At 47.5% G+C, this 12,067-nt stretch overlaps 1 protein-coding gene across 1 annotated transcript; it reads left to right on the forward strand.

The window, feature by feature from the left end:
- Positions 1-1,760: 1,760 nt before the first annotated feature.
- On the forward strand, positions 1,761-6,810 carry LOC140830221 (uncharacterized). Its single transcript, XM_073193504.1, has 4 exons — positions 1,761-2,086; positions 2,204-3,972; positions 4,093-4,134; positions 4,229-6,810. The coding sequence occupies exons 1-4, from the start codon at positions 1,761-1,763 to the stop codon at positions 6,808-6,810; spliced, it is 4,719 nt and encodes a 1,572-aa protein (XP_073049605.1).
- The last annotated feature ends 5,257 nt before the right edge of the window (positions 6,811-12,067 follow it).

Genomic DNA, 12,067 nt, shown 5'->3' on the forward strand with positions numbered 1-12,067 from the left:
CCGACGGCCGGAGGTGGTCGGCCATAATCGGCGGCGGCGGTCGGCCAGAATCGGCGGCGGCGGTTGGTGGAAGGAAGTGATGGTGAGTTTGGATTTAGGAGAAGGGTAAAATTGAAAAAATAGGATGGATTATGAGTGGGATAAATAATCATAGGGGGTGAGAAGGTATTATTTTAACCTACTTAATATAACCTAATCATTCATAGGAGGGATTGACTTGGTTAAATAAAAATCGTACCAAACGCTTGATTAGGTGGGTTTATAAATCATAAACCCACCAATCACCCAAACCAAACACCCCCTAAGTTTCTTGATCCACTCTAACTTCTACAACAGTTCTTCTTCTCCTTTTGAATTGATTCGGTGTCGAGATTGATTTTGGGTGCAACAACAAATTGTTCCACGGTGAGCGTGTTGATAATTGAGGATCTAATGTAAACTTTAATATATGGATGCTTCTCTAATTGAGATTTTTTTTGCATCTATGGTGATTTGAGAACTTGGTGCATTGATTGTATAATACTGTTAGGCATCCATTGTGTTCATGATCACCTACTTAGTCTTTGAGATTTCTTTCTTTTTATATAAGCATATTCTGACGGTCATATTTGATCTTCTCGAGACTTCGTATCATTTTTTATAAATGTTTATGTTCTTTCTCTTTTACTGCAGCCGCATTAACTTTTTTTTGTTCCTCTGCGTCCGTTGACGATTTTGACATTGTGAAGTTTATCGGTTCTGGTTAATTCGAACTTGTTGCTTAGAACCGAAAACTTATCAAAAATAGTGATGCCCCCAAGGGAACCCGGGCCCGGGTATAGACCCTGACCCGGAAGGTTCTCGAACTCGGGCAAGATCAGAACGGGGAACAGATATCGAAGTACAATTACCTTCAGCAACCCGGTGTGAAAAAAGGATCCCGGATCTTAAAACGCCCGGGGAGTAATCAGCCAGTACCCGGGGTAAAAACTTCCCGGCCCGAGAAGTACCTCAGAGGCACCCGGGTGGGAAACACCCGAGATAGGGACACATTCTCTCCCTGATCACCACGTCTTCCGGACATCGCGGAACCCCTTCTCCCATGTTCCATGACCAGGTCAGCTCTTAGTACGTGGCCCACTACTTTGCAACGTGGCCCATGACCCCAAGTCATGGACCACCATCCGAACTTCGCGGGCAAGTTATCTACCTGCCTCATCTATAAATACCCCCTGTAGGTACTACAGAAGGGTAACTCTTCTCTGGATACTCACAAGCACTCACAAATATTCTTATTTTCTCTCTAAGTTTTCCTTTGCATGCATCACTGACTTGAGCGTCGGAGTGGATACGCCGGAATAACTTCCGGCGCCCCCTTAACGTTCTGTGATTTCAGGATTAATACTCAGTACCCCGGGCATTAGTCCTCAGGCGACAGGGAACTCAGCCTTCCCAGGTCATTAGCAACTCGCAATAGAGCATTCGAATCGCACACATATCCACCCGACTTGGCAGATTGCACACCCAGCTACTACCCAATTTACCCGGTCGACATCATTGGCGCCGTCTGTGGGAAACTTTAGCTAAAGACGTAGATATGGTTACCACTCGTAAAACTACTGGGAACCACTCTGGTCCTCAAAATCCGGAAGGAGGTCAAGAAAATCCATCGCCCAGTCACCTCCCAGAGGAGTTGGCTCAGTTGATAGCTGCTGCGGTCCAAAAAGCCCTCGCAGAAAGGGGCCTACCTGAACCCATCCAGTCAAAGGAAAAATGAGGCAATGGGAGAGTCTCCTCCCGATAAAGAGAGAGACAGAGAAGAGAATTCCCAGGCGTTTTCCAAAGCTCCTACCCTTGCTATGGCCCAGGAGCTAGAAGATTTGAAGAAGAAAGTGAAAGAGTTGGAAGCTAAAGCTGGGTCATCTCAGGTTTCAACCCCTGCTGCTTCCCAGGGATGTCCCTTCTCCCTGGAGATTGTAAGTGAGCCCCTCCCTGCTCATTTCAAAGCTACCAAAATACGGGAGTATGATGGAAACTCAGACCCTGATGAGCATCTCACCCGGTTTGAGAATATGGCCATGTTACATTGCTATTCTGACAAAATCAAGTGCAAGGTGTTCCTCACCACCCTAGTGGACTCTGCCTAGAGGTGGTTCGAGAAGTTGAAGCCCCGGAGCATACAATCTTTTGCAGGTTTCAGAGACACTTTCTTGCACCACTTTAGCAGCAGCAAGAGGTACAAGAAGACTGCTTTTAGCCTGTTCGAGGTAAAGCAGTCAGGTGATGAGTCTCTTCGGGCGTACATTCGCCGGTTTAATAAAGCATCCCTGGAGGTGCCGGCTTGTGCTCCTGAGACCAAAACTACAGCGTTCACGCAGGGACTCAAGGAAGGAGATTTTTTCAGGTACTTGGTGAAGAAGCAGCCCGGGAATTTTGAGGATCTGCTGTCCCGAGTAGAAAAGTACATAAACATGGAGGAAGCACAGTGGCAGAAGAGGGAGTCCGCCCGCAGAGAAAGAAATGACCGAGTCGGGAAAGTTGAGGACAACGCCCGGGGAAATAATCTCGGGCGTTTCTCTAGATACGCCCCCATGAAGCCGCACCGGGGTGAAGGAGTCCATCTTTGCAGCGGTGATCAGGGACCCAAATTATATAGGTCACTTCCAAGCCTGCCACACACTCTCAAGATGTGCTCCTATCATGGAGAATGTGCTCATAGCACAAGTGAGTGCCAAAGACTGAAACGGGCCCCTTCCCAGTCGGGCCCCGGTGAGCAGGCACATTTAACAAAGAAGTCTCGGGGACCCCCGTGGGTAAATAAAGATGCAGGGTACAGGCCGGGGAAAAAAGGCCAGGACAGACAAGAAAAGAAAGATAACACCGATCAAACGTCTCGTGGTCGGGAAAACAGAGATGGAGGAGGGTCGCCCACCCTTGGGGTGATTAAAATGATCTCGGGGGGATCAACGGATGGAGATTCCAACCGGGCCAGGAAAGCACATTCCCGACATGAGAGTTTTGGAGTGGAGGATGTAGTGAGGGATGAGGGGCCGGTAATCAGCTTTGGTCCCCGGGATCTTCAGGGAGTTAGCCTCCCACACAATGATGCCTTGGTCATCCAAGCGAAAGTGGCAAATTATGACATCCGCTGGGTTTTCATCGATTCTGGAAGCTCGTTGAACATTATTTTCCAGGAGGTCCTGGACCAGATGAATTTGGAGGGCTACCAGTTGCAGCCAGTGGAAACGGCTTTATTCGGATTTGCTGGCCACACAGTTTACCCCCGGGGGGAAATCACCCTGCCCCTCACAATAGGAGCTGAGGAGCTCAGGAAGACGGTGATGACGGTTTTCACGGTAGTAAGTGCTCCTACCTCTTACAATATCATTTTAGGCAGGCCGGCTATGAATGCTTTCCGGGCTGTAGCCTCGGCTTACCATCAGAAGTTAAAGTTCCCGGTGAGGAACAGAGTTGGAGAAGTATGGGGAGACAAGCCCTCCTCCCGCAAGTGCTACGCAGAGACCGTCAAGATTGAAAATAAAAGAGCCCGACGAGGAGGAGAAAGTAGGAGGCCATGGAAGGAGGAGGTGCACTCTATCCAGCACGTGCGCATGGTGGAAGGGGATGAGCAGGAGGAAGTAAGCATCCTGCCCGGGCAACCCACGAAGACAACAAAAATAGCCCGGGATCTTGAACCAGCCACCCGTGCCCAATTGTTACAGTGCCTAGAAAAGAATGCGGACATCTTTGCATGGTCTTCATCAGAGTTGGTAGGGATCTACCCTCACGTAGCAGAGCACAAGTTAAATATCATCCCGGGTTCTCGGGCAGTAAAGCAGAGGAAGAGACACTTTAGTCCTGAAAAGGATAAAGTAATTGCAGATCATGTGGGGGAACTATTGAGAGCCGGGCAGATCAGAGAAGTCCAGTTTCCCACCTGGCTATCCAATGTAGTCTTGGTAACCCAAATCAGCCGGCAAATGGAGGATGTGTGTTGACTTTAGGGATCTAAACAAAGCCTGCCCAAAAGACTGCTACCCCCTACCCCGGATTGATCAGCTGGTGGACTCGACATCGGGGTATGAATTGCTGTGTTTCATGGATGCCTACCAGGGGTACCATCAGATCCCCTTGGCCCGGGAAGATCAGGAGAAGGTCAGCTTCATTACCTCGGGAGGAACCTTTTGCTATGTGGTCATGCCCTTTGGATTAAAAATGTCGGGGCCACATACCAAAGATTGATGGACAGGATATTCACCAAGCAAGCCAGGACGGAATATCGAGGTTTACGTGGACGATATCTTGGTGAAATCTCGGGCGCACACTGAGCTCATCCCAGACCTCGAAGAGACCTTCTCTACTCTCCGGGAGTATGGGGTGAGGTTAAACCCGGCCAAATGCACGTTTGGGGTTAAAAGTGGCAAGTTCCTCGGGTTCATGGTCACCGAGAGAGGAATTGAGGTCAATCCGGAGAAAGTCAGGTCTATTACTGAAATGACATCCCCAAAGTCAGTCAAGGATGTGCAGAGGCTCACAGGGAGAATCGCCGCCTTATCACGCTTCATTTTCCGATCTGCACACCGAAGCTACCCTTTCTTCCAAGCTCTAAGGAAGGCCAAAGAGTTTGGCTGGGATGAAAAATGTGAGAAGGCTTTCGAAGAATTGAAGAATCATCTAGCCGGGCTCCCTGTCCTTGAGAAGCCTGGACCCGGGGAGAAACTTTGGGTGTACCTTTCGGCCACTGAGTATGCTGTCAGCTCTGTACTGATCCGAGAAGAAGGTACTGATCAAAGGCCGGTCTATTATGTGAGCCATGCACTCAAAGGGCCCGAGGTTAGATATACCGAAGTAGAGAAGGTGGCCTTAGCCCTGGTAATTACAGCACGAAAACTTCGCCCGTACTTCTTGTCCCATCCCATCACTGTGCTGACCAATACCCCTCTCGGGAGAATCATGACTCAGCCAGAGATCTCGGGAAGGCTGGTAAAGTGGAATGTGGAATTGGGAGAGTATGACATCGAGTACCAGCCCCGGAAGGCGATTAAGGCCCAGGCCTTGTCAAATTTTATCACTGAGATCATTGTCCCCGATATCAGGGGAATTTGGAGAATATTTGTAGACGGGGCTTCCGGCAAAGATGGCAGCGGGGTGGGAGTACTACTGATATCACCCACCGAGAAAAAAATACAGTTGGCAGTTAGGTTGGACTTCCGGGCCTCCAACAATGAAGCAGAGTACGAGGCCGTTATCATCGGGATAAAAGCGGCCCGGGATGCCGGAGCTACCCGGGTCATTATTTATACGGATTCGCAGTTGGTAGCCCAACAAGTAAAAGGAGCGTATGAGGCCCGGGAGGGGAAGTTTGTAAAATATCTGACTATCATCAAAGAGTTATCAGCACATTTCATAGATTGGAGCATAGAGCAGATTCCCCGAGAGAAAAATACTGAAGCCGATGTCCTGGCAAAAATGGCAGCTTCACTTTCTGACTATCGGGAGCCGGGTATATCTTACCACACTAGCCTGGTATCCTCAGTGGATACCGGACCTCCTCAAGCCCTGGAAGATAATTGGTCCACCCCCATCCTTGACTACATCTCCCGATCCTATCTACCCGAGGATGTCAAGGAGGCCAGCCAAATCAAAAAGAGAGCGGCTCGGTTTGTTGTGATCAATGACATCCTATACCGGCGGTCTTTCCAGGGTCCCCTTCTCAAGTGCATCTCCGGGGATGAATCCATTTATGTTCTAAGGGAGATCCATGAGGGTTGCTGCGGAGATCATATTGGAGCAACCTCCCTGGCTAGGAAGGCTTTGCTTGCTGGATTCTGGTGGCCTACTATGCATCAAGATGATGCCCGGGTAGTCCGCTCATGTGAGGGATGCCAAAGGCATAGCAACATTAACCACCACCCAACGGCCCTGATGAAGCCTATCCGGGCCTCTTGCCCTTTTGACCAGTGGGGCCTGGATATTGTGGGATCCTTCCTTGTGGCCCGAGCTCAAAAAAAATTCATGCTCATAGGGATTGACTACTTCTCTAAGTGGGTGGAAGCAGAACCCCTGGCCAAAATCACGGAGGAAGAGGTTCTTAAATTCCTTTGGAAAAATATTGTCTGCAGGTTTGGGATCTCCCGGAAGCTTATATCTGACAACGGCAGGCAATTACAGGGGAATAAAGTCAGAGCTTGGTGCGAGGAGATGAAGATTACTCAGGCTTTTACCTCAGTGGCCTACCCACAAGCCAATGGGCAGACTGAGGTAACCAACCGTACTATTGTCCAGGCACTCAGAGCCCGGTTATACGGAGTTGGAAAAGACTGGGTAGAAGAGTTGCCCAGTGTTCTTTGGGCATACCGTGCTACACCTCGAACAGCTACCGGGGAAACACCATTCAGCTTGGTGTATGGCTCTGAAGCAGTGCTCCCAGCCGAGATCGGGCAAACTTCAACCCGGGTGCACACATATCCGGAAGACAATGATAATGCCCGGGCCAGTGAACTCGATCTCATTGAAGAAAGGAGAGAAAGAGCGGCAATCAAAATGGAGGCTTATCGACGTCGGGTGATGAAAGCTTATAACCAAAGGGTCCGACACCGAGAGTTCCAAATAGGAGACATGGTCCTCAAAAAACCAAACCCGGCTGGAGATGTTGGCAAGCTTGATGCCCGGTGGGAAGGACCCTACAAAGTGGTGCGCAGAGTCAGCTCGGGCGCTTATTATCTAGAAGATGAGCAGGGCCGTCCCCTCAAAAGACCCTGGAATGCTTTCACCTCAAGAAATATTTTCCTTAGAAGTTGTTGTAAATTTCCTGTGATTACTTGGCAATAAAAATCAAGCTTCGGAGAAGATTATTCTTAAGCCCGGTAGGTCCCGAACCCCGGCACATATATATATAAGGGCACGGGTGATACCATGCCCCGGATTCCCTTCAACAAATTATTAAGGGCCCGGGTGATACCATGCCCCGGCTTCCCTTCAAACTATTATTAAGGGCCCGGGTGATATCATGCCCCGGCTTCCCTTCAATTTGTTGTCAAATCGGGGGAATCCAAAGTCTCGGTTGCCTAAGTTGATTGATCCTCGGTACCTAACATTACTAAATGTTATCATTCAGATATTATCATAAACAGGTTATCTTCCAACACTGGGTAAGTTTTTCTTATTCACAAGTTAGCACGAGGACACCGGGGTGAATGGAAGAAATTTCATTAGATTCAGAAAAATTATTACAACTACCAGAAAAAGAAAAAGTGCTAAACGTCTAAGCGGCAGGCTCTGGCTCTGAGTCCTCCTCCACCTCGGATTCTTCTTCGTCCGGGACCTCAGCACCATCAGCTGGCAAGGAGTTTACGGCCCGGGCGAAGTCCAGCAGGCTTTTCTTTTCCGGGGGTAGAAGGCCGGCTTCTTTCACCTGCCCCCTGCATTTGTTAAAGCCCAACTTGAAATAAAGAAAGGCTTTATTTGTCACTATCTGCTGAAATTCTGCAGTAGCAAGGAAAGAAGCCCGCCACCCTTCCTCCTGGGTGGCCTGAGCTGCAAGAGCCGCCTCCCGAGCCGCGAGAACCGCCTCCAGCTCGCCTGCTCTCTCGGTGGCCAGCCGAAAATCATCCAGGGCAGCCCGGGCATCTAAATCTAGCTTCTCGGCCCGGGTCTCTGTCTTCTCCAGCTGAGCCTTTAGTGAGATGACCTCTGCCCGGGCCTCCTCAAGCTGGGCCTGCAAGCAATCTATTGTGGTGCCCTGACCAAGGATAGCCTCCGCATGGAGGTCTTTGAGCTGAGCCAGTTGTGCCAAGGCGTCATCATGGAGAGCTTTGGCGGAGGCGGCCCGGGCCTCTGTGGTCTTTTGCAAGGCGCCCATCTTCTCCAAGGCAGCTCTAGCCATCTGCCCGCCCTGCAAATAAACAAAAAATACGTAAGGAAGAGAGTATAATGATGGAACGAAGAAACAGAGGAGAAGGAAGGAAAATACTTACAGCCAGAAGGAGATTGAAGCTCTCCATCATGAGATCCCCTGCTTTCGAAGCCTGAAGGATGGTCTCCTCGGCAGGAGTTGCCACCCGCTTCAACGTTTGAAAGCCCATCGTTGAACTTCCAACCGAGAATATGGTCTCGGGCACTGCAGGGGAGGGGGAAGTAGTGCCATCAGTAGACATTGGCGGGACAAGCCCGAACCCCTGAGCCACCCGGGTCACCACCCGGGGCTCAACACGGACAAGCTCTTTTGAAGCTTTCCTTTTCTTGGTGGTCTGGAGGGGTCGGTCCGAGGACTCGTCCTCCCCTTCGATTAGAATAACCCCTCGCTCCTTGGGCTTGGTGGCCTTGGCAGTCTGAACACTCGGAGGGGTATGAGCTTGCCCGGCCTCAACAGTAGCCGGGGTCTCTTTTCCGACAGGCACCTTGGATGCCGGCTCCTCCTCGACCCGGTCTTCAGTAGCCACCCGGGATGAAGACCCCCGTTGCTCCCGTGCCTTCCTTTCAGCAGCAGCGGCCTTCCGGGCAGCCTTTTTAGCCGTTTTTTCCTCGGCCCACTTTTGGGCAAATGCTTCTTTCATCTCGGCGTCTGCAGAAAATAAAACAGCCCATTAGAAAAAGATAAAGCAGAAAGGAAATACAATAGGGGCTAGCGGAAGAAACCTACCGGGGCGAGAGGCATCGAACTCTTCGATGATGCGATCGGTAGATTCCACCACCCCGGGGCTCAGCCCGTAAGTCACCAGTAAATTTTCACCGAGGAGGGCAGAGGAGCTATACACCTTACTGCCTACCACCTCCTCACACTGGGTGTAAGAGTCAAGTGTGCGGTAGTTTTCAAGAAAACCCGGCTGAGTAGGAAGAATAAAAATAAACCGAATCGGGCATTCCGGAAGGTTAGCAGGACGAATGTAAAAGAACCGGCGTTTCCAGTCTTTGACGGAAGAAGGAATATCTCCGAAAAGTTTATGGTTAGACCGGGTCTTGAAAGAAAAGGCGTAATCGCCAATGTAGCAGATAAAGAAAAAATTAAAAAGGGAGGGCTCGAGGGGGATATCGGGATGCATGGAGATGAGAGTGAAAAAACAAGTCATCATCCTAATAGCATTAGGATGAAACTGGTTGAGATGAATGCCAAGAAGGCAAGATATCCCAATAAAAAAAGGGTGAAGGGGAAACCTGAGGCCATTGGTAACCTGGTCTCGGAAGAAGATAAGATACCCTTCTGGTGGCTGGTCAGCCCGGTCACTAGGGCCCGGGATGACAATAGCATGGTCAGCAGGGATGGAGCCAAGGGCTCCCTAAGGGCTTCGGTCATCCCTGGAGTTCTCGAGCTGCTTGCATCGGTCATATTTATTGAAGTAATCAGCAAGGGATAGCGGAAGGGTTGGAGGATACCAGATATATATAGGAAAGAGGAATGTATCACGATTGTTGATTCTCGAATATATCAACGGTTGAGGTGAATATTGGAAGTTGCACCGAGCAGGAGAAAAGACAGGCATAAATATCGAGATATCGTAACAGCCCTCGAAACGCGAAACATTGTGGATAAGTTTGAATTTTAGGGCTTACGACAGCATCAGCAATGGTATCCACATCTGTAGAATTCTAGAAGACTCCACTCTCACCAGAAGAGCTGTTTTGTACTAATCGGGACAGCGAGATAGACTCTAGCCCGACTTTTTTAGGAGGGAGTGGTGATGCCCCCAAGGGAACCCGGGCCCCGGTATAGACCCTGACCCGGAAGGTTCTCGAACTCGGGCAAGATCAGAACGCGGAACAGATATCGAAGCACAATTACCTTCAGCGACCCGGTGTGAAAAAAGGATCCCGGATCTTATAACGCCCGGGGAGTAATCAGCCAGTACCCGGGGTAAAAACTTCCCGGCCCGAGAAGTATCTCAGAGGCACCCGGGTGGGAAACACCCGAGATAGGGACACATTCTCTCCCTGATCACCACGTCTTCCGGACATCGCGGAACCCCTTCTCCCATGTTCCATGACCAGGTCAGCTCTTAGTACGTGGCCCACTACTTTGCAACGTGGCCCATGACCCCAAATCATGGACCACCATCCGAACTTCGCGGGCAAGTTATCTACCTGCCTCATCTATAAATCCCCCCTGTAGGTACTACAGAAGGGTAACTCTTCTCTGAATACTCACAAGCACTCACAAATATTCTTATTTTCTCTCTAAGTTTTCCTTTGCATGCATCACTGACTTGAGCGTCGGAGTGGATACGCCGGAATAACTTCCGGCGCCCCCTTAACATTCTGTGATTTTAGGATTAATACTCAGTACCCCGGGCATTAGTCCTCAGGTGACAGGGAACTCAGCCTTCCCAGGTCATTAGCAACTCGCAATAGAGCATTCGAATCGCACACATATCCAAACACCCGACTTGGCAGATTGCACACCCAGCTACTACCCAATTTACCCGGTCGACATCAAATACATTTCATTTTTATCATTATCTTTTTTACATCAAAACAATATCTATCACATTAGATATTTCTTTCACTAGGATAAAAAATATTTTCTTCCTTATGGTTCCCCACTTAAATTGTTTGGTATCTCATATTTTTTAACATCCCTTTTGGGAAAGAAGTCTAAAATTAATAATAATAAAAAAATTAGTACCTCATAAATAAAAAATAAATAAAATATTTTTGACCAAAACTGTAATCATCCCCAATTTATATTATTTTAAAAATATTTCGTACACAGTGGCATGGAGTGTCGTGGATAAATTTTTAAATAAATAAATATATAAGCATAGTTAATAAATTTAGTTATAAATTTAATTATAAATTTGTCGTCCATCAAGATCGTGGACACTGATATTATAGCATTTGTCTCCCAAATGGGGCAAAAAAAAAAGAGACAAAACCCACATGTTTCCACTAATGTTTGATTTGTCCTAAAATTGATAATGTCTCATTATATATTTCCCACACAATATTTTATTCTTTTTCTTAATTCGAATTTTTTTTTATTACAACACACGCGGGGAAAGGAGATCGAACCCGAAGAACCGACTAATCTGACAAGGGATGAGACCATCGGACTACAAGCCCGGTCTCTTTTGAATTTGATCTCTTTTGAATTTGATTTAGGTCTTGCAAAAAGGAGCATTATCTTAGGTCATGGATAATGGATTCAATTGTTTAGATGGAGTGCTCATTTGATTGAATTGGATGATTAAAATGGAAAACAGATGTAATGTTTAATAAAGAATAAAAAAAATTATTTTTCTTAAAAATAGCATTATGCTTTGACTATGTATTCTACTTTGACTAGGAGTTGAATAATTTTATAGTGATTTAGAGTTGGACAAATGGCAAAAACTTGTGTGAGACGGTCTCACGGGTCGTATTTGTGAGACAGATCTCTTATTTGGGTCATCCATGAAAAAGTATTACTTTTTATGCTAAGAGTATTACTTTTTATTGTGAATATGGGTAGGGTTGACCCGTATCACATATTAAGATCCGTGATACGGTCTCACATAAGACCCACTCTGGACAAATACCATGGATTTCTTGATCTAAAAAGAATTTATTAAATTTAATTTGTTCCCTCATTTTCGATAGAAACAAGATTCTATGGATTTTACATAAATGTACATCACATATTTGGAAATCGTCTATTTTTTGGAGCTGCTTGCGACGGTTTTAGGGGCATTTTGTGGATTGTGGTCCAGTACTTTGAAATTTGTAAGCGAAAACATGATTACTCTTGCCTGAAGAATGTTCTTAAGATTGATTGGGCTTTATTATTCTTGGGCGTTTATCGCCAAGCTTGTTTAAGGGGAACTTTTTTGAAACCATTGATGCAGGTTTCATCTGAGATGTACTGGAAACCTCCTTTAACAACAATCATTTACGGTTGGATGTGGATGCGGGATTCGATTATACTATAAATCAGTTTAGTGTTGGAGCAGTGTAAGGCCCGAGATTTCGATTATTGTAATCTGATATGATTTGTCGATAATTGAGATATGATTATAGACGAAAAAAATTACACCGGAAAAGACGGAAGAAAACACAGAATATATGCGAGGACAGAACACCTAGCGCATATGCGCGACAAGAAGCCGCGCATATGCGT

Source organism: Primulina eburnea, chromosome 4 (assembly GCF_022965805.1).
Source record: "Primulina eburnea isolate SZY01 chromosome 4, ASM2296580v1, whole genome shotgun sequence".
Lineage (NCBI taxonomy): Eukaryota > Viridiplantae > Streptophyta > Magnoliopsida > Lamiales > Gesneriaceae > Primulina > Primulina eburnea.